General features: G+C 34.2%; 1 protein-coding gene across 5 annotated transcripts in view; it reads left to right on the forward strand.

Annotated features, from left to right (window-relative positions):
* Nucleotides 1-23,936, forward strand: part of unc80 (unc80, NALCN channel complex subunit) — a 67,755-nt gene that overhangs the window by 11,051 nt on the left and 32,768 nt on the right. For 4 of the 5 annotated variants that reach the window (XM_067288387.1, XM_067288384.1, XM_067288386.1 and 1 more), the window contains exons 5-19: nt 366-588; nt 10,962-11,190; nt 11,275-11,339; nt 11,421-11,611; nt 11,682-12,402; nt 12,518-12,709; nt 12,774-13,048; nt 13,116-13,354; nt 14,918-15,111; nt 19,079-19,227; nt 19,319-19,463; nt 19,546-19,705; nt 19,881-20,147; nt 23,328-23,518; nt 23,597-23,809. In XM_067288387.1, coding sequence (XP_067144488.1) covers nt 366-588; nt 10,962-11,190; nt 11,275-11,339; nt 11,421-11,611; nt 11,682-12,402; nt 12,518-12,709; nt 12,774-13,048; nt 13,116-13,354; nt 14,918-15,111; nt 19,079-19,227; nt 19,319-19,463; nt 19,546-19,705; nt 19,881-20,147; nt 23,328-23,518; nt 23,597-23,809 — 3,454 coding nt within the window. The remainder of the gene's footprint in view (nt 1-365; nt 589-10,961; nt 11,191-11,274; nt 11,340-11,420; nt 11,612-11,681; nt 12,403-12,517; nt 12,710-12,773; nt 13,049-13,115; nt 13,355-14,917; nt 15,112-19,078; nt 19,228-19,318; nt 19,464-19,545; nt 19,706-19,880; nt 20,148-23,327; nt 23,519-23,596; nt 23,810-23,936) is intronic. The other variant, XM_067288385.1, reaches the window with a different exon arrangement.

A 23,936-nucleotide genomic window follows, 5' to 3' on the forward strand; every position in this document is an offset into this window, starting at 1 on the left:
TTGTTGTTATTATTCGGTAAAACGTGTGAAAGATGGAATTACACGGCATATATAGAACTGCAGAACTGCATAAATAGGCCGACCACATGTCCTGTTTTATTGTTTATCTTGTTGTTTTAGTAAAAATCTCAATTTTATCCTGTAATCAAGTTTGTATCAATGGTACCTATTAGATATTTCTTGTGTATTGCTACAAATAGTCAACACCAATAAATTTAAATATGAAAAAGTTAATTCAGATTGATTTTCTTTAATTTATTGCATTTTGATTTTTTGAAGTTTTATTTTACTGTTTAATTTCAATATTATAATAATACCTTTTTAATGAAGAAATTTAAATTTTGAAAATTATATTTTGATGCTAGATGGAGATTAGTGCAAGCATCTTTACCATACGTTATGCATTGTTGTGCTGCTCTGTTATACCAAAGAAAAGATAGATGTTTAGATAAATTAGGAGCGGCGGAAACGAAACTTCTATATACTCTGCATTGGATATTGCTAGATGCAGCCGACGAATGTGCCGATTCGGAAGCTAATGGATATAGTTCCTTACAAACATATTTATTTCCTATATCTGTTATTCAGGTTTGTTTCTAGTTTTAAATTTTGATGTGATATGCTTATCTTATTTTTGTATTAAAAACAGAATATGATTTTTAAACAAATATCTTCATGTGCATGTCAATACAATGTAGATATACTCATGAAGTTATTTTATACAGGAAAGTACACACCTGGAAAGTAAGGGATTTTCACTAGTGTTTGGAAAAAATCATGGAAAGTCGGGGAATTTGCCTCCTCGCCTGCCTTGTTGATTTTCTGCTGACAACATGCTTGACTAAGTATAGCTGTCTGCAGGAAGTAAGAGATAATGTGATGCAATAAAACTTATGAAAAGGGTTGCAGGATATTTTCAGGACCCAAAATTTCCCCAAAAATTTACAAAATACAAAAAATGATAAATAATTTTAATTTAAATGGTACTATTTAACATATTTCATTTTAATAATTTTGATTGCATAATAAAACAATTTCTGATTTTTTTTCCAGTTTATTAATATTTTATAATGTTCAGCAAATTTATTAAGAGATAAATTTAATAAATATATACTTTTGTACATGGATTATACAGGATTTGTTAATGAATAATAAATAAATAATTTCTTTTTTTCTTTTTTCAAAGCCACATAGATTTATGGGTGTGGATTAATAACAGGATAAACTACTTTAATTTAATTAAACATTTTATTTTTACTTTTAATAATTTGACAATTATAAAAAATATATAACTGTTAATTAGAAAAAAATAACTAATTAAAAAGTTGGCAAAACAATAGCATACATGCACAGTAAATGCTGTTTTATTTTGTCAATGTGCCATACTGTAAGAGACATGGGGCAGTGGCGTAGCAAACATAACTGGTGCCCGGGGCACAACACTTTATTGGTGCTTTCCTCCCCCCTCCAGAAACACATATAGTTTGTCTTGGAGACCGGTACACGATACGCCCCCTTGCTATGCCACTGATGGGGGGTCAGGGAATTTGTACACAGTTGGTCAGGGGAAGTCAGGAAAAGTTATGGAATTTAAAACAAAAATTTTGAGTAGGAACCCTGTATTATACTAATTCTTGTTTATGAAACAACAATTAAAAACTTCAAAAATAATTTGATAGCTTGAAAATAAAAATTATAATTACATATTCAGTTTTATTTTTAAGTAATTAATTTTAAAAAATCATTCTTTCCATTATTTTCAAATAGTGGTGAATAGGCATTTGCTAATAGACTATAAATACTGAAATTAAAATAATCTTTAGCTTTTATACAGAATCTATAATATATACCACTAAATAGAATTTTTAAAACGATTGCAAAATTTACAAAATTTATTTTTAATTATTCTTCACTAAGTAAACCTCTTGATGAGGGCCAGAAAGCTCAAAAGTATTTAGAACTTTTTAATTTTAAAATAACTCTCCAATAAGGCAGGAATTAACTAATTCACAGAATTAATTGTCATTTTCCATGAAGTTTATAGAAACTTCAAGGAAAAAACCAAAATTGATTCATATTTAGGAGGTATTATTATGATTATATTAGATTATTGTGTTTGTGCTGCAATTTTTTTCAGCGATTTTGTTATTTATTTCTGGAAACCATTATTGTATGGTAAGGATACAAAATGTGAGGTTTGTAGAAAAGTTTTTCTAAGAATATTTCCAAGCCTTTCTCACAAAAGGAAAAATGGGTTGGGGTGTTGGTTATAAGTTAATAGAACTAAGTGGGACGGTGGTTTAAAAAAGTTTGGGAATCACTGGTCTAAACTGATCATATTCAATTTTGTGTATTTCTGCATTGCAGTTTTATTCAAATAACATTCAATATTTTAAAAATTTTAAAATTTTTTAGTTGTATTCCTGTGCTGAATTTCTGGCTGCACTATTGTTCTACATAAAAGACACTGTTTATCAAATGGATATTTTATTCTGTTTATTTTTCATATTTTAAGATATACAGAAAATATTTGTGTTATATTTATATTATATTCAGTTTATATTTAAACTTTTAAGAAATTTTAAAAAGTTTCTTAAAAGTTTAAAATGAGTGGTTAATAATCATCCAACCATCCAAATTAAGCCAACAACAATTAATCCAACAAGCCAAATTAACCAGGCAAAAATTAATTTGGCTGAAGGTTAGATGATTATTAAAATGTCAGGTTCTTGGGATGTTTATGTTTGAATCAACGATCGAAACTATTGTTAGATGCTATACGACATCATTACCTACAATGCATTGTGTTGCGGTGATGTTTTGTAAACGTTCTTCCGTTACGTAATGAAAGGTCGGTGGCGCTATTGAGGAGCCGTTAGAGACGGTGACCTCGTTTCACTCTCTACTTTTCGGCACTGACCTTCCATGAGTCAAGACAGTGTAATCTTTGTGTATTCTTTGTTACGTAACCGGTTGTGTGAGTCCAACCAGTTTTTACTAATCTCCGACAAGCAACATCAAGTCTAACAGTTTATAGAAATTAGCAAGGGTGTTGCCAGGGGGAGGGGCAGAGGAGCAGTTGCCCTCCCCTAGAAATTCGAAAAAGTTGCTGGAATGCTAAGTTTTAATTAAAATAATCTTCTTAGGCTTCTTGTAAGTTAAAGAAAATGTTTTATTTGAGATATTTTTTTTCCGATACATAGTAAATGATTAAAACTTTATGAATCGTTTCTATTTTACCTACATACAATTCATATCCTCTATCAATTTACATCATCTTGCCCCCCCTTACCCATTGGCTGGTGTCGTCCTTGGAAATTAGTGCTTAGTTTTATTCTTTTGACTTGTTTATTTTAAATTCTATAACTTCAAATGTTCATTGGAACAAATTTTAAAACTAAAGATGGCTTAAATAAAGCTGAAAATGTTTTTTTGTAAATAAAATGATTGGTTATATTGTGATAAAAACAGTGTCAAACTGTTTTATTATGATGATGCCAAGATTTGTGGATTTCAAAGATAATTATAAAATCTACAATTTTCTCTTGATTTGTTTTAATTTCAAAAAGTTTGAAAAGTTATTTTATAATATGAAAAATAATTTATTAGAACTACAGTGATACCTCGGTTTTCGTCAATAATCTGTCCGAAAACAATCGGTAAAATCCGAAACCGATGAAAACCGAGGCAATTATTTCCATATAAATCAATGTAAATCTAATTAATTTGTTCTAGACACTCCAAAATACATACCAAAAACACATTTTATAGAGAATTAATATAATGCTAAATACTAAAAGCAATAAGAAATTAACATAAAAGACTAATTAGCATAAAGATAAAAGCATTAAGATTAAAGATAAGATAATTAGCATTAAGATGAAAGCAATGGAATTGTTCGGCTAGACACGCGAGGTAATGTCCTGTCTTGTAGAAGCTAGTTGGACACGAGCTTCTAGCCTATATCGCCCCGTGGTAAAGTGTGACGTAATTGTCATGTAATAGTACAGTAGTTATATGGGTTTGTGATGGTCATATCGAGGGGAATAATGCCTTCCAGGAAATCTGTTTAAGGGTAACTGGCCCCTATTCGGGCGTTACAGATGTGAAGAAAACCCAGAAAACTTTACCAGCCTGCCCTGGCGAAGTGCAAACCCAGAACCGAACTCCCAGTGTTCGTGGAATAGAACCATTGGCCAATGGTGGGCCGTCACGGGGTAATGTTCACACATTCATTCATTCATTTCAAGTTTATTAGGTACCAATTTTAGTACATGTCCCGGTTCCGCTTTGGGCACTACCGGGAATAAAGACAGGTAAAATTACAGGTATGCTGATATATAAATTTTTACAGACATAAATGAAAGAATTGAGAGTGAATTAACAGTTAACCGCGCGACAAACTTTGCGCGTGTCGGCAAAACCGTAATAACAAATAGGAGTAAGGAACCCAGCTGGCTGTACGAGCATGCTTTCGCTCTTACAGTGCCAGCGCATGGGGACAGCACAAAAGGACAGAACACCCGTGGTACCCCTAGCGGAAAGTGAGGTTATGTGTGATTTGGCTAATCTTTCTAGCCAGGTTGTCGAAAGCCTGGAAAATTTCCCGTGTCCTCCAGAAGTCAGCCGGATCGCAGGGCCACCCCACACCCTGCTCCCGAAGTAAAAGTTGTAACTCAAGTCTATGCTGATCCAATATCATGCAGTCATTTAGGTAGTGTAGAGCACCATCCCCAACGTTGCAAGTCGGGCACAGTGGTGATGTGCCGTGGGCAAACCTGACCAGATAAGCAGCATACCTTCCGTGATTTGTGAATACTTGAGAATTATAGTAGTTGGGGGTGTACCAACTATTTTGCAGGAATGTCTCGAGGTTAGGAATAAAGGTGTGAGTTATATGATCTTCATGTTGGTCCCAGCTTTGCTGCCAGAGAGTAAGAGTCTCTTTACGCAGAAAGTTGCGGAGTGTGCGTTGACTCAGTTTGCAATACGAAATGGAGAGGGATTTGTCCGTGGCAGCCTCCTTGGCCAGAGTATCCGCTCTCTCATTTCCCCGCTCACCCTGGTGTGCTCTGATCCAGTTTATGTCAAAAGTGCAACTGGAAGCATGTAAATCCCTTCTGATTTTTTCTGCAGTTGGATGTTGGTTTCTGCTAGTTAAGAGGTTGAGGGCAGATAGTGAGTCGGTGAAGATAGAGACATGCATATTGTTATAATTAGTGCTGATATGCTCCACTGCTTTGCTGATAGCCCACATCTCTGCTTGAAAAATAGTGCACTTGCAGTGCAGACGGAACTTTTGGTGGTATACTTCATTATCTTCATCGTATACGACGTAGCTACTTCCCACGCCATTGTCATGACATGACCCATCTGTGTAAACTTTTAGGTCCGCACTAGAAGTACTGTCATGGGTGACCAGATAGGATTCAAAAGGTGGAAGGGTATTGCCGAAAGGTGATGGCCATTCAATATCTTTGTTGTCTATGTTTTCGGTTTCAGTCTGTATATTACCTCCCCACTTCAATTTACAGTAACGTTGCTTCTGAGTAATAACAAGATCGATAGGCGGTTTTTTGCACAGAACCTGTAGACAGATGTTGCTGGTCGTGCGGTAAGCCCTTGAGATCAACAGAAGAGCACGTCTCTGTGAGGAGTATAGTTTACGTCTGGGGTGAACCTTGGTGACAGCCCACCCCCACGTGCCGCACGCATAGGTTGTAATTGGTACATAAATGCCATCATAAATAACCGACATGGCCTTGGAATTGAGGCCCCAGTTCCGTTTGGCGACTTGAGCAAATGCCTGACATATAAGTCCTGTTTTCCCAGTAATATATTCTATATGGCTATCCCAAGCTAGCCTAAAGTCAATAATAGCACCTAGATATTTTAGAGTGCGTTCCACCTTGATGGTGCTGCCGTTCATTTTCAAGTGGGGCGGTCTCCGGTAGAGGTTACTCTTTTTAGGCCTGTTAAACACAATGGCTTTCGTTTTCTGTGTGTTGAATTTAAGCTTGTGCTTCTCGCCCCACTCATAGATGCTCTGAAGCATTCTGTTTCCCTTATCCTCCAAGACTGCTCTCGATCTACCCTCTAATATCAAGAACACATCGTCTGCGTACGCAATACTATGCGTTTGACCAAAGTTATTTTCCAAGAATGCATTGAACATAACATTCCACAGGAGTGGCCCGCACACTGACCCCTGTGGGCACCCTTTGGTTATGCTCTTTGAAACAGCTTGTGGCCCACACTGGTATATGGCCTCTCTTTCCTTAAAGTAGTTAATGATGAGACTCAGCAGGTTCTTCGGACAGTCAATTTGGCGAAGCTGGTGTGTCACTAGGGGCCACCAGGCACTATCAAAAGCTTTTGATATGTCCAGGCTGACCCCTAGGACATACTTGCTGTCTTGTAAAAGATGCTGAATTTTGTTAATGGCATTTTCTATGGCATCTTCTGCCGATTTTTGCGGTCTAAATCCGTATTGCGAGTCGTTTAACTTTTTGTGATATTCTATGTGCCAGTTAAGGCGCTTGGTGATTAATTTTTCGAGGATTTTCCCCATAATCGGCAGTAGTGAGATTGGTCTAGTGTCGGTTAATGATCCAGGCTTCGGGACTGGAATTACCCGTGCCCTCTTCCATGCTCTCGGAAATGTGCCATGTTTGAGGCAGGTATTATAAAGATTTTTTAGATGGTGTGGGATGGTGTTCCACAATTCGATTACGATTTCAGAGGTTATATCATCAATACCCGGCGCTTTGCGCCGTCCGAGAGTGGTAATTGCCCAGTGAATTTCCTCTACAGTAAACAATGGTGTATCTTCAGTATCATTTAATTTATTTAAGTCAGAACGGAGATGCCGCTGCCAATCAGTGTCAGTCAAGGGGTCATCATCCGGACAGTAAGAGTGGAGTTGCAAAGTCATTGCTTGTAACAGTGATGGGAGCTGTCTACCTTCTTGCAGATCCGTCAGGATCTTTGTTCTCCGCAGTTTGTTGGAGCACATTTTGGTAAGGTAGCCCCATGGATTGCTCGAGGTTCTTGTGCAGAAGTCCCGCCAGCTGCGAAGTTTTTCAGCCTTAATGGTCTTCTTGTAGATACGCTGACAGGCGAGGTAGGCCTCCTTGTGCTGTGCCCTGGTATTATTATTACTTTTCTGGAAGATGTTCCTTAGTTGTCTAGTCTTTCGGCGCAATTCACCGATTTCCCTAGTCCACCAGGGGACACTTCTTTTACTAATCGACCCTTTTGGAATGTATTTTTCGCAGGCCGTTGTAATTATTTCAATGTTGTGGTCAATTTGTTTAGTTGCTGAGCACTGATTGTCGTCGTAATCTTGTATTAAGTTCTCTTCCAAGTAGGTTTTCATCTGTGTCCAGTCAGCCTTTGCGACTATATATCTGTTTTTAGATTTCCAAACATCATTGTTCCTGTTTCCTTCTAAGTCAAACGAGACGTAAGCGTGATCACTAAGTGAATCCTCCTCCAGCACTCTCCAATTTGTGGCTCTAGTATATAACCCCGAGCTGCAGATTGCCAGGTCAATCCAAGAGTCTCCCCTGCTGGAGCAGAAAGTAGGGGGAGAGAGCGGGTTATTTAAAACGAGGAGGTCATTTTGGTGAAAGAATTCCTCAAGTGTTCTTCCTCTGCTATCTAAGCGATCCCCTCCCCAAGCAGGGGAATGGGCGTTAAAGTCGCCTGCCAGCACGATGTAGGCGTCATGAAACAAGTCTATTATGTGTTGGAGTTTCTCCAAAAAGCCAGCGTCATCTGTTTCCCCTGGGAAATACACGTTCAGGATGACGATCCTTTCATCATTGACTGAGAGTTCTGTGACGATGACATATTCATCACTGAGTTTAGTATGATGCATGATTGGAAGATTAGTGTTGGGCACCAAAGTGACCGCCCACGGGTACTGGTTAGTGCCCTGCAGGATTGGGCAGTTAGTAGGTAAACACGCAGGAACATTAGCCCGACAATACGGTTCCTGCATCAACACCAAGTCATATTTTTGTAATTGTTTTCTAATCAGAGAGGTGGCCGAAATGCTCCTCTGGGTATTGCTTTGCAGAATCCTAATCTTGCTTTCAAAGTTCAAGGCCATATTCAGTTCGAGATAGGAGGTTATTTTTAATACGTTGGAAGATCGGGCATTTGGTATTTCGGGCGTTATGGTTGCTATCTTTGATTTTTGCAGCTTTGCAGTTGCAACAAATAGGCTCTTCCTTCTTTTTGGGGCATTCCCGGAACAGGTGATCCCCTCTGCATTGGCTGCAAATAGTTGTGGATTGGGCACACTCCTTTGTTGTGTGTCCATACTGGCAGCATCTAAAGCACTGCAGGACCGGACAAAAGTCCGCAATCCTGCAGCGTGACCAGTTTAGATTCACTTTTCCCAGGTCTATCAGTGTTTTCCTAACGGAAGGGGAAACTTCTGCTGTCCAGTTTTTGAAGGTAGAGTCTTTCTTACCCATGTGAAATTTGATTTTTAATTGCCTTTCAAACTCTTCTTGGGTATACTTTTCCTGTAGAATCTGATTTTGGGCATATATTTGGTACGGGAGACTCTCCCTGTCAATATCCTTGTGTATCGAGAATAAAACCACGTGTGGCCACCTCCTTTTTGGAGCATGTGCTGTTAATTCGGGGATATTAGCCTCAATACATTTTTCTAAGATGGCGGCATCTCCCTTGCCGCTCAACTCCACTGCCACACCACCACCTCCTATCCTACGTACTCTTTCCACTCCAATATTTAGATCTGAAGGCCTTATCTTATCCTGCATAATCCTGCGGGTTGAGTCACTATTACAGTCATCCTTATTTTTACTGTAGACCAGCAGAACTTCGCGTGGGGCATTGGGTTTTGGAGCTACTTGGCATTCCCTAGTCTTTCCCCCCGTTCTAACAACGGAGCTGTAAAGAGGAGCAGGAGGTGTTCGCTGTAGTACTTTGTCTTCTAAGTTACCTAACTTATGAATTATATTGGAGACTGCTGCAGTGATATTCTCACTATTCTTTCCCATCGTATCTGCAAGGTCTTGCCTAAGCTCCTTTTCTATTTCCTTGGTGATTATCTGATCTTGTACCGTCTTTTTAACATCCCAAATTTCTTCCTTAATTTCCCTTAGAGATTCTGAGTTTCTATTTTCAAATGCCCGAAATGTGCTTACAATATCCTCTATTGACATCCTTGGAGACTGGTCTTCGTCAGACTTTTGAGTGGGCAAGATGTCCAGTATCGTTGTTTCTGCTAGGTTAATCACCCTAGTGAGCTGCTTTATAATGAGCGCTTTATTTGCCCTTGTGGACAGCTTACCTTCCTTATTAACATTAATGTATTGTTTGGTTTCTTCCACAATCTTACGAGACTCCTCCAAGAATTTTTCCAGTACCACTCCTTTGTATTCTTCCATGGTCGAGGGTGCAGACAGTTGCTTTGTTGCCATTACACAATAAAACTATATCACCGTTGCCAGAACAACAAGAGAACAAACGTTTATAGTGAATAAACCGATAACTAAGTGTATAAACCCCAGTGTGTATGTTGAGTACCTATAGCCCCAAAGCTGAAGATGGTATTGAACAGAGGTAGCCTTGTACCAACGACTCTGCACCCCCAGGACAGTGCCTGACAATGCAGAGAGAAAAGAAAGATAGAAACTTAAAACTAATTAAAAACTAGTTACAATAAATTAAACAGATGGCAAAGCATAAGTCAATAACATACAGTCTTGTCCTAGAGTAGTTTCAAAACGTTTTACAATCAGAGTACTTTCAAGAGCGATGACGTCAGCTTCAACGTCAGTCCAGAGACCGTTGGCAACGACTTCAACGGTTCAGTGGAGATATCTCTTCAATTTTAAACATGCCGCCATTTAAATTCAAATTAAGCTAGGGGCGTGAGAATTTGACACTGCGACGATGAAAGGGTCCTCTATCCATCGATGTACCCAAATTTCCCGATTGAAGTCGCAAAAGCCCTATGCGGGCCGTTGAGTGCTGCACACAAGAAGTACCACCGTAAAAGAACGGGTGAACCAAAAGTGACCAAATTTGGGAGATTCACTCACTTATTGATGGTCGAGCGTCCGCCGTACACACTTCCGGAAAAACGATCAGGAGAGTTCCGGAAAATCGGTTCGAAGTTGCGTTGACTTTACATTCCCGTATTTCCGAAAATTCTAGGTCCACCCTGCCAAAATTAGTGTCAGCAGGATCCTCTCTGATAGTTCTTACCAAACAAACACAAAATACCAGAACAAAAACAAGATATCCCAGCGAAAACGCGATAGACTTAGGAGCTCGATTTTCACACTCTCCCTGCGGAGACTACCAGCAAAAAAGCAGGTAATGTTTACACAACGAGAAATAATGCCACACTACACCAGAAAATGCATGGGTCACCCTTTGTTTTTGCAAAATTAGCAGTGAGGTCACTTGAGCACGCCGACGAAATCTGAGACAAAATTCGACGAAAACCAAAACTGATGATAACCGAAGTCAACAAAAACCGAGGTATTACTGTACTTCAAATAAAATTATGAGTGTTGTTATTCATTAAGTGCTACCAACTTGTGATCAAACAAACATTGACTAAAATTGGCCCCAATGATAATGGGACTTTACCAGCTTTTTGGATTCGTGAATTTATGTTAATAAGATATAGCATATTTTGTTATGTTATCATATCTATTATTATCATAAACAGATGAAGAATTACATAGGTAGAAATATTTAGGTGTCTTTTATTCTTATATCTATTTGTTCCAACCAAGATTTTCTCAGCCTTTCCATCTATCTTTCCCATGTACTGTACAGTACACTGTAATTTTGCATTACAATATAAAATTATTAAAATGTGGGTATGTTTAATATAATAGCTTGATAGACTTATGTTTTATTTATTTATTTATAAGAACGTATTACAATATAGTCTCTTATTTCAGGTATTTATTTATTTATTTGCACCACTGACTGAATTTATGAAGTATTCAGAATTTATGACAAGTTTTCGCCTAGAAAATGGATTAAAAATTTGGCAGCCTCTATGGGAATTCCAACATCCTAATGTTCCTTGTTTCACATCTCTAGTCTGTCCTAAAAGACATTTCTTTAAGCCTGCTCAAGATCATTTTATACCTACTTCATTTGGAAATGTATTTTTAGGTGCTGGAGGTAAAATTATGCAATAAAATATTACAATGTTAATTTTTAAGAAAATCAATATATTTATTTTATGTTTGTTTATTTCGTTTTAAGATATTGATTTAAATAAGAGTAATGGTTTTCCAGCTCCTAAAACTGCTACAAGCACACCTTCTCAGGTTTTAGTAAACTTCTTTTATTAAGTTTAAGTTTAATTATCATTTAATTAAGTAATATTTTAATTGTATTTTATTATATAGGAAGATGATATTAAATGTAATAAAACATCAAAATCAACTGAATCTTTTAGACCAGAAAAAAAGAATAAAAGTTTTATTTCATCTGATGTTTGTATGGCAACGTATCTTGATATTGCAGTTTTACGCTGTTTGTTTATTTCTCAATGGCTAGAGGAAGGTGTTCATTGGGCTTTACAATATTTATGTAACAGGTTAGATGTTAGTTGTTTTAAATAATATTATAACAGTTTTTTCAAATAACATATTTTCATATTTATGTAGATTTCAAAGTATTGCCGAAAAAAGAGCCGAAGAAATTAAACCGAGAAAACGAAGTAATTCTCTTCCCATTCCAAAAATTGAAATTACATTTTATCAATCGCCCGAACACACTGCTCGGGACTGTATCACATCTGTGGAAAATACAGAGCTCTTTACTTTAGATTCTTCTTATTTTCCAAGTCATCATACAAGTTTACAAGAACTTTGTCATTTTAGTGGATTACCAGAAAAACCAAAGCAAAAGAGAAATAAAATCGGCGATTTTAGATCATTTGTCGAAGAAAAACTTCGATTATCCGAACGTGTATTAGATAAAATAGTTAAAGACGAGCCGAGTCCTACTTTTTTAATCGAAGATAACGAACAGAATCGAGTATCCCTTATTAAAGATACAATAGCTATAAATATTGAAATGAAAGATTCTTTATCATTGTCAGAATTATGTCCTCCAAGACCTCAGTCTGCATTAGGATTATTACAACATAAAAGTGAAAAAACTGATGATGTGGCTCTTCCAATCAAAACTGAAATGATAAGAGGAAAAAGTCTCCCAAGTTTGCACATATCTGAAGAAAAACGTTTTAACTTACCAGAATCATTTAAAACAGCATTAAGAGAGAGCAAAAAAGTGCCTGCTTTTCATACTCATAGTGTACCAAATCCTATTATAACCGTAACCGAACATTCTCCTGTTGCTTCTGTTCAGTTTTTTCTCAATCAAGTAAGACAGTTTAACAATTGAAATAATTAATTTTAATAATATTTAATAAGTTTACGTAATTATAAAAAATCAAAATATATCTGAAAATTATATTTATATATGTATATTTATTCAGGAATCTGTAGAGAGTCCAAGAGAGGACAGTCCCCCCGTATCGACCATTATTCCTATTTGCCGTCAGCTTTCGATAACTAGAAGTCAGACAGATTCTAATATTTCATATAATTTTGATATGGCATATGAAGCTGCAGGTTCTACATATTATATAACAAAAGATGGAGAAATTGATTTAGAAGTTGCACTTATGGTAAGTTTTATTAATTATTATGTTTTAAAATTACAAAATTTTTAATTTTTAAATACTTTTGTAGGGTGTTTACGAGGTTTCTATGAGAGAGAATTGTTGTTCTTTACGTGTTTGTGAAGTTATCTTAAATCTTTTGGAAATATTTTTGAAACTTGGTATTTTACCCATTCAAACCGGAAATAAAGAGCAAGAAAAAGATCTTTCGTCGGTTGATACTGGTAGTTTTATTGGCAATACACCTATTGATGGTGTACCTAAAGTTGATAAGGTTACCAGAACATCTACTAAAGAAAAACAAGAAAAAACATCATTTTATTTATTGTTAGATATATTAATGAGGTAAGTAAATTTTCACAAATTAATTAAAATGTTATAATGAAATGTTAAGAAAAAAAATGTTTTTTAGAATTTCTAAGCATTTGGGTTGTCCTCACGGATGTGGAGAAGGACATCGATCTTCAACTGCTGATGCTTTGCGTTATAGATTATTAAGCATGCTTAATAATTTGCACAATACAGATCAGTCACAGTTTCGAAGATTTTTTCAAGAAATGATAAGAGTTAATGCTTTAACAGAAATTGTTGATGCTCTTCATACATTTTTTGGCTTCTGTTCTGAGCCTGGTGCTGCATTATCTCCATTAGGTAAAACATTGTTTAAATATAAGAGATAGTAATAAATGATGATTTTAAAATTAAACTATAATGGTTAGTTTAATTGTTACATATAAAAACTTTATTTTACAATTTATATTAATTAAAAAACATTATAAAAATGAATGATAATTATACATTTAATTAATTTTAATTATACAAATAAATGTTTATAATTGTAATTTTTTAATGATTATAATTAATTTCAACATTTAAAAAATAACCAAAATTTATTTAAAATTAAGTAACCTTAAATAAGTTACTATATTTTTTTAATTATATAACAATTAGTTTGCTTTGTAATAATTTTAAATCTGAATGCACTGTATATTCAATGGCATTTTTTAAATAATGCAGCAAAACTAAGTTGTATTACTAAAGTGAAAGGAAACTATATTAAAAGCCTATATAAAAATCTTTTTCTACACAGGCCCTCCTCACTTTACGACCTATCTGCTTAACGACCACTCGCACTTACGACCAATCGAGTTTCCATCTGCAATTCGGGGAATCCCCTTTCTCGGTTTGAGTGTCGGTCAGTGGCGGATGGTGACATGCACACTAAGCTTACTATAATAGTCTTATAGTACTATAATAGGCTAATAGCATACTATAATAGTTTTTTTATGAATAAATTTAAAGTTTGTTGCATAATTTGTATAATTTTACAACAATCCTATATTCCCGACGCAAGCTCTTTGCTTAACGACGTAGTCGTCAGAGCGGAACTCGGTCGTAAAGTGAGGAGTACCTGTATTTCATTTCCCAAAAGTAGATGTAACAAAATACTTATTATTTTACATTAAAAAGAAATCCAATTAATAAATAATTTAATTAGTATTTAGAATAAATTCTCATTCTAGATACATTCTATTTCGTCCAAAGCAATATTTGTAAAATATTGAAAGTAATTGCATGCATTTGGATTAAACTAAATTAATGCCAAAAGACAGTGTGTATTTATTAATTGTACTAATTTGGTGTTGAGTGTGTTCATTGGTTTATTAAAAGGAAATCCTCAGAAAATAATTTCTGAAATGCTCAGTTTATATTAAATAATAATTTTAAAATGAAAAAACTTAAAATTGGATCGAAAAAATGATTAAATTCATTCCATAGATTTGATTTGTTAAGAAGAACTTCAGTAACAGACTATTGTTGAGAAAATAATCATTATTAGCAATTCAAATATATTATAAATTGATATACTGGCCGTAATATAAAGTACATTCTTGTTCACCAGAATCATCTTTCTTAAAATTACTATTAATGAAATATCAAATAGCGCGATTAAAGAATCTCGTGTTTATTGCATTCATTTTAAATGTTAATAACGAGCTAATTGATCTTTAATAGCCAATACATTGTTAATTTTGTTAATTACAAATTAATAAAACAATGAATAAAAACACTAAACAGCATCACTTATGTTATATAATAAGTGATAATTTTTGCCTGCATTATTTTGCCTTAAATATTGTAAATATATTCACATTATTAAAGATATTAAAGATATATATGAAACAACGTATATGTTAATTTAATTATTTTTAGGTCAGAAGAGAACCAGTAGTGTTAGTATTCAGGACACTCCCACAACAAGTTCACGAAGTAATTATGGAAATAATTTTCGTTCATCAGTTACTGGTCCTAAGGGAGTGGAAGGAATCGTTTTGGGTTATATTTTTAAGCATTTAGTAACAAGAATGGTTCAGTCCTTAAAAGATTTAAAGTTACAAGAAAATATGGTAAAATTCATTATTATAATAATTTAAATACAGTAAACCCTCGATTTAACAGACTAATTGGGAAAAAGAGGTGTCCACTATTGCTAAAAGTCCATTAAACTAAATGTTTTAAAAACATAAATTAATAACAAGCTTAAAGTGTTCAAGATATGTTAATATGTTATTACGATGTATTAGTATGAATAAAATAATAATATAATGTACATTGAGTAATTTATACTCGTAATTCCAATCCTTTAGCATTTTTTATTCACAAAGATATTTTAAATTTTTTCTATAGGACAAATTTTTTGTCCATTAAATTTGAAGTCTATTAAATTGATGGTTTACTATGATTAAAATGTAATATTATATTGTATCTATATTTTAATAGTAGAATCTTATATTAGTTATTTTTTTTTATACAAAACTCAATAATTTCTTAATGAAAAATTAAGTTTAAAGAATTTGATATCTTAGAATTTACAATAGATGTCACGTAATTATCTAAATCTAATCAAATGTCATTATCCTGAGATTTATAATTTATAAACTTTGAGAAATATTGTCATCAAAATTTATAATGATTAATAGTTAATCATTGTAAATTCTGCATGGAAAACATGATCTAGATTTTGTTCTCAAAAATAATGGAGTAGTTATGATCAATCTTCTTTACACACCGGGATTCAATACAAAAACACACTTACGTAATAACCAGATAACTGGAGTGGTTGATATTAGGGTCACTAACGTTTTCGTAGCCCCGTCTGGGCTCTTCTTCGGGCTTTGTAGTAATAAATATAAACCGTATGTTGAATTTCGAATATATTTTCCTTTTGGAAAGAACCGTATTTCGAATTCTGCCACGTGTAAACGTTCCAACATATTTTAAAAGGAAACGATCGCCGGTCTGTGCACCGCGCTTGCGCTTCAAAACGATGTTGATGTTAATTTTTTTAAAATTATCTTCTAGCAGGATCTGCCACGCTGCTGAAAGGGCCAACTCTTCTTTAAAATTGATGCACGTGGTGTTACATCCTGCTCTGTATATTTCCGTAGCTTCCAATAATTTGAGATGTTCCGGGTGGTTGGTAGTGGAACCTTTGGAGGACGGAACCAAATATAGATCAATTTATTAAAGCGATGAACAAAAATCTGTACGGTCTGGTAATTGAGGTGGAGCAACATAGTAACTCTAAAATCCATTTCTTGGATATAGATATTGCTTTTGAAGGGCCAAACATACACAGTTCGGTGTATCGCAAAACTGATACTGCCTCCATGTATATTCCGATAGGATCCTGTGACCCATTTCAGTATAAAATAGCGGCCTTCAGAGCTTTGGATAGGAGGGCCTTTACGCATTCCTCCTCTCACCAGGCACTGAATCAGGAGATCAAATGTATAAATGAAATAGCAGTAGACCACGGATACACCAACCTTGTAAGTGGATTATGTAGACAGTACAGAAATAGCCAGAAACCGTGTAACAATCCGACAGAGAGGCACTTAAATATTCAAGAAGACAATACTGAAAGGATCCCTATCACTTTTAACCCACGGTTAAAATCGTTATATGCTACGATAACCAAAAGTCATCAAGTCCGTATAGCCTACAGAAGATGCCAGACCATTTTCCCAATACTCCGTAATGGAAAAGATCCTCCGAACCCAGTCAGACTACCGGGAATATACACCATCCCCCTCAGAGACCACAGATTTGACAGAGATATGGTTTACATTGGCTCCACCAAACGTACAATGGGGATAAGAATTAAAGAACATAAAGTGGACATACTACACAAAAGGCTCACAACAGCTCTCTCAACATATGGCACCGATCAAGAAGTCATGGTGGACTTTAGTGCAGCCTGCATTATCCTCACTACCAACCACCCAGAACATCTCAAATTATTGGAAGCTACGGAAGTATACAGAGCAGGATGTAACACCACGTGCATCAATTTTAAAGAAGAGTTGGCCTTTTAGCAGCGTGGCAGATCCTGCTAGAAGATAATTTTTAAAAAATTAACATCAACATCATTTCGAAGCACAAGCGCGGTGCACAGACCGGCGATCTTTTCGTTTAAAAATATGTTGGAATGTTTACACATGGCAGAATTCGAAACACGGTTCTTTCCAAAAGGAAAATATATTCGAAATTCAACATACGGCTTATATTTATTACTACAAAGCCTGAAGAAGAGCCCAGACGGGGCTACGAAAACGTTAGCGACCCTAATATCAACCACTCCGGTTATCTGGTTTCTTACATAAGTGTGTTTTTGGAGTAGTTATGTTTGAGATGGGAAGTTGGTGACAATTTATAATTTCATAGAAAACTATAACTTATTAGTAACTGATTACTAAACTTATTAATATATAAATATAAATAAGCATGTTGTATAGAAATTAATTTCTCCTCTGAAAGGATTTGAATAATGCTTTTCATTTTCAAGTATAATATATTTCAAATTTGTTTTCTATAATATATTTCTTTTGCAGCTCTTGATAGACATTCCAAATATGTTTTCTGTTTGATTTATGTGATTTTTATTCTGCTAATATTATTGTTACTTGAAACACTTTTGCCAATTTGAATTGTGCCTGCTTATAATTCAGATGTAAAGCATGTAAAGTATGTTCATGTCCAAAAGTAAACATAATTATTAATTTGGTCTATGTTTTCAAAACTACTGATCAGACATTGAAACTTAAAGAATACAATTTTTCTGCATGTATGTTATGCTACAAAACAATTGAAAAGCAAAAATTTAATATGAATTACATCAAACCATAAACAATAAGAAAAAGTTTCCTCAATGTGTCAGATTAATAACAAATTTCAGCCCGGGAATATATATATCAAACATAGACTCATACATTCATAAACATGAGTGTGTATATGCACTGCATATGTGTATATTGCCAGCTAGATGGCCGAGGCATTTTAGGAGTAATAACGATATAATGTGGTCCTTTGGGATACAACTCCTGTCATAAAAAATATACATAATCCACATCTTAACTAAATATATGGACACACTTGAAATTTAAAAGCACTCTTTTAAAGGAACATCTAATTCAAAAATTAATTTGACATTGTTTACTTAATCATTTATATCTTTAAAATTGTTTTTCTTATTAATGCATTCATTTATAGTTTTACCATAATCTCAGATATATTTATTTTCACATTATTAATAATGTGCCGATGTTATATTTTGTTAACTCTTTATAATATACCATATTTCTTCAATTCTAAGATGTCATTGATTGTAAGACACATGTTAACTTCAGTATCACCAAAAATCTTTGATTCTAAGGAAATAAAAAATAAAATGCTAAAATGTATCCAACAAATATTTTTATTATAATAGAATTGAATTTACTAACAACAATTAGTAGACCCACTTATTAATCAGTAGGTAGGTTTATCAACACTTCCTCCTGAATCAATATCAGAATCTATTTCACATTCAGTCAGATTCTTCTGAACCATCTTTTTCTTCATTATCCCCATAATATATTACCTTCTGAGCCATTGAGAGCATTAGTGATGCAACAGTTTTTAAATGAGTGCTGCACTATTTCTGGGATTACTTTCCAGCTGAAGATATCCATTCTGCCAATTTTGATTCCTGCAATTTCTTAATTTTTTCTGGGTGTCAGAGGAAGATTGTCAGGTCTGGGCCTACTTTGCAAACAGTTCTATGATGTCAACATAGATTCCTGGTGTTCCAGCCTCTCCTTTGTTCCAAATCAGACTCCCACATGTGGTACATTGTACCAAATCTGACACTTCACATTTGGGGAGTGCAGGAAAATTTTAAAAACTTGAAATTATAAGATGCCATTGATTCCAAGATGTACCCCATTTTTATAGATGTTTATATTGGGAAGCGAGCACACCTTAGAAACAAAGAAATATGGTAATTAGAAATTCTTATTAATTTTTGCAACTAAAGAAACTTTATTTTTAAAGGCTTTATACTGTGACATTCGTCAGTTTGTAAGTTTTGTTCGAGATAATCATGGAAGTACTTTTCGCAGAGTTGCTTTGAGTGCTCTTTTAGATACTGCTGTCCAGAGAAAAAAAAATAAAAGCACTGTTCCAGTAACAAGAATTGTGAGGTGTTATACTTTTTTAGGATTTTAATAATACATTCATTTTTGATATATAAGTCAAAGATCAACTCACTCAATCAAGTTTTGAATTTTATAGACACATGAAATCTATAGATCAAGAAGAATATAAAGAACCACTTCATTCACCCACTGTTTTTATTGTTGATGAAACTGTTACCGAAAAGACAAGTAGGAAATCATTTTTTCGAAAAAAAGGAGTAAGAAAGGTTCCCAGTGCTCAGGTAAAAAAAAAGAAAAGTAATATTGCATAAACATTTTATTAATAATTTTAAGATTTAACTTTTATTTTGGACACAAATTTAGAGTATTCCAGATGAAAGAGACGATGTTTCTCCAAACCCCACATCAGGTCAGACAACACCATCTCTTCGTTATCATCATATAGTGGCACCTAGATTAAGTGTCTCTGATGAAGATAATTTAACCGTAACTCCTAAAAATAAAAGTGGTCATTTTCAATTTGGTATTTAACTTTCTTTTTCATTATTAAAATATAAAAAACTTAACTTTTTTCGTGTATTTATTTCATAAATGTAAAATTCGCACTAAAACTTCAAGAATAAAATAAATTATGTTTAAAATTAATGTAATTTGATTCAATAATATTTTAAATTATATATAAGGTATATTTTAAATAGGCAGTTGGTTCAAAACCGATCATTTAAAACAAGATCATAGTGAAGATGATGTCAGTATTTCTCCTGTTCCTCCTGAAAGCTATCCAGGAAGTGAAAGATTAACTAGAAGGGCAAGTCTTTTAAGTCATGGAACAAAATTGGGCCATCGATCTTCTAGTCATATGAGTCTTACCCTTCTAAGAGCTAGGAAAAGAGTTGAAGATCATTTAAATAAGATGGGATTTGCAAGAAACAAAAATAAACAGAACAGTTTTGAAGAACCCCTGGGTAAGAATTATTATTATAGTATTAAAACAGATTGTAAAATTTAATTGAGCATTTTTAATCACATTTTAATATTATGAATTTTCTAAAGTGAAGTAAATAAAGTAAATAGAAAAATAAATTATATAAGAGTATTATGTATAGACTAGCAGATAAGCCCGGCGTTGCTCGGGCAAAAAGTAACGATAGCGAAGATTAAAATTATTACATTATAGCCAATCTTACCTGTTTTCACCAAATGCAAGAATTAGGTCCCCCTATTTCCAGACTAATTAGAGAATTTTTAGATGGGTCTAAAAATATGATCGATTTCCCGCAAAAAACCGCATCTGTGCCTGTAAATCTTGCACATCACTTTCTCTTAACATTTCCATTGTTAAGGAATAAACTTTTTTCATCCCCACGTAGTACTCTACTAAAATGCAGTTAAAAACAAAAAATTGCATCTAAAATAGTACAGTAGAAGCTGAGCTCTTTAGGATAAGCCTTAATTCTTTCCCTCTTCCCTGCGAGGGAATTTCCAAAAATCCTTTCTTAGTGTGCATTCTCGTAGTGTACCCTATTAAACGCAGTCAAAAACGCAAAAAACCGCATCTAAAATAGTACAGTAGAAGCAGAGTTTTTCAGGATAAGCTATAATCCCCTCTCCCCTCTCCCCTGTAGGGGAATTTCGAAAAATCCCTTCTAAACGTTCTCGTGACATCCCTGTGTACCAAATTTCACTTTCAACTCCTAACAGTTTGGGCTCTGCACTGGGTCCAGAACATTCAAGAGTATTCGAGAGTGTTCTGGAATGTCCCACAATGATCTAGGATGTTGTGGAATGCTCTCGAATGTTCTGTACTGTTCTAGAAATTTCTAGAGGGCGAAACTTCCAGCCCTTATATCTTCAACGGCACACCCTTCAGGTAAAAACAGGAAACTTTCTTCATGGATGGGGGATAGAGGGCTACCACACCAAATAACTCCCTTGATCGTACCGGGAATCGTTTTTGAGTTTTAGCGGCACGCACATTGTACACTTACTTTTATAATATATATTGATTATATATATATTGTCTAATTTAGTATTAGGTCATATGGAAACAGCCATTGCTTCTTAGGGCAAATTCATGGTTACAATTTAAAATTGGCATTTAACCTACTCCATTTTATACCTGCACCCCTTTCAAACTACTTTTTAAATACAGATAACCCATGGGTTATACAAAAGAAAATACAGTGCAGTAGAGAGTCATTTATCCGAATCAATTGGGGACTGGGGTTGTTCGGATAACCAATTATATACGAAAAAATATATTAACCTGTTCGATGTTGAAATTTTTCTCCATTGCATGTCGCTTCATGTTGAATTTGTGTCGATTTTAAGCCTAACAAAAATTTTTATAATAATAATCGAGGCTATTGTATCGTTAAAAATTATTTCTTTATTTTGTACAAAACAAAATAAGTATATCGAAAAATATAAAAACATAAAAATTATACTTTAGAAGTAAATCTAGTATCAAAAAAGTTTGATTCAGCATGACACAGTCCGACTGGAAAGCATTTGGATAACCGACGTTTCGGATAACCGGTGTTCGGATAAACTACTCTCTACTGTACTTATGTCCATAAAAGCTAGCTATCAAATGCTTTTAGAAAATTGTATTTCAAATTTGTTTCATTTACAAGGTGAGTGAAAAGCTGTGAGAGTATAGAAAGTGTGAACGAGTCGACACACAGAACTTTAGTGATTTCTTCGAAGGGACAAATTTAGAACAAGCGTGCTTGATAGAGCAGATGCTTAGCAGGGGGAATCCACTGTAGGGAATAGATAAAGACAACTATCCAAATTAACAAGATAACCCTTTAATTTTCCTGCGAACATACAGTACTTCTAGGAAAAAATCACAGAAACATACGGAGCCCGACAATCCAATATACCGAATATCATTAACATCAATTCTCCCTACAATATACTGCTCAAAATTCCCGTAACATGAGGACATAAAACATACCGACAAATGAGTTTGAAGTGTACCTCTTCCTCTTCTTCACATTGGGCATAAAACAGTTCGAAATTCAAAATCTCCACACTGACTTGGTTGCACTGTCTTTACTTTCCCACTTCCCAACCATTTTCATACGCACTTCCATACACCACCACTACTTTTCTTCTTCCTCATCCTCTCTCCACTTCCGTTCTGACTTCTCCCCGAGACACACCATCCAATAAATCTCCCACCTTCAGCTACACACCCAGAATTACACAACTCCTCTCCACCGAGTTGGACCCACCACATGGTGAAGGGGGGCAGGAAAAGACATAAGGCACAAAGCTACTTTAACACCCTTATAAAAATTGAACTGAGTTGAGTAGTTAAATTAATCTCTTCAAAACTTTTTACAGATTAAAGTTAACAAGATTAAGAGAAAACAAACCACCATTGCATTTCTCTCGAAATTCTAGCTTTATTTCATGTATCATATGACCCCATTTTCATTTAAAAATTTCGAAATGAATTTAATACGACAGCTATCTGATTGACACACACAAAGATGGTTACCCCTAGGCAATAGTGTATTCAGGATTTTGAGAATATGGGTACTGCTTAAGATAGATTTAGGGGGGACCAAGGTACATGTCCTGTGTCATTTTTCAGAGAATGTTACTCAATTACCTAAGAATTATAGAATTAAATATATTTTATTGACTGAATTATTCCTTATGAAAGAAATTTAAGCCCTCTCATAATGTATTTTTAATGTTTATCACAAATAAATGATTGAACTTTTAAAAAATTGCATAAAAAATAATATAAGGTTTACAATGAATGAATCTTCTTGGGAAAATTAATGTTGATATGAAACCAAAATGATAATCACACTTTATGCCAAATTTTATAAAGAAAATAAAAAACACATTGTCTTTTAGTATTACATTAGTTTAATTTAAAGAAAATGGCACGCAAGTACTTTCAACATTGTATTAATTTCATTCAACACAATGTCAAAAGACAGTGTGTTGTTTTTCATTTCTTTTAATGTAGATATGACATAACGTTAACAATTTATATTTTAGTATGAAATTAAATGTAATTAACAACAAAATTTAATTATATATGACAAAGTATATATAAAATTTATTTCCATAAATTAAATTATACATATAAATTCACATATTTTTGATATTTCTTATAGACTTAAGTCGCCGAAATTCTTGTGATTTAGAACATTCGTTACGAGAAGGAGAATTCTTTGTCATTAAGGAAAGCAAATTAGTTAATAGTATTCTTATAAGAAATGGAATGCTCAGATTTTCATTTCTATTAGAAACTTGCCAACCTGGTTCTTTACCAGATCCACCACTGTTAGCTGCATTACTTGACTTGGTTTGTATGTTTTTGAAATATAAATTTTTGATTATTTAATTATTAATAAATTGAAAATGAATTACTTAAATTTATCAGAAAGCACCAGTGATTAGTCGTGCAGCCCTCTATATAGAATGTGCAAACTTTGTTCACATGTGTAATAAAGGTCATTGGCCAAGTTGGATGAAATTAAATTTACCAATGTTTCGACCTTCTGGTCCACTTACTAACAGAGGCACACCTTCGGGTCATAAAAGAACTCATATAATACAAAGATCAGCAGGTCGTCTTTTCTATCTGTGGGCTGAAGTATGTTAAGAATTTTTTTTACTTTACTATATTAATTTATATTGATTAAAAATTTTTTTTGCAATTATCAGAATTAATTAATTAATTGCATGCTTGCTGATTAATTAAATTTCATTTTATTTATTAG

Source organism: Centruroides vittatus, unplaced genomic scaffold, assembly GCF_030686945.1.
Source record: "Centruroides vittatus isolate TY-2023 unplaced genomic scaffold, ASM3068694v2 scaffold_861, whole genome shotgun sequence".
Taxonomy (NCBI): Eukaryota; Metazoa; Arthropoda; class Arachnida; order Scorpiones; family Buthidae; genus Centruroides; species Centruroides vittatus.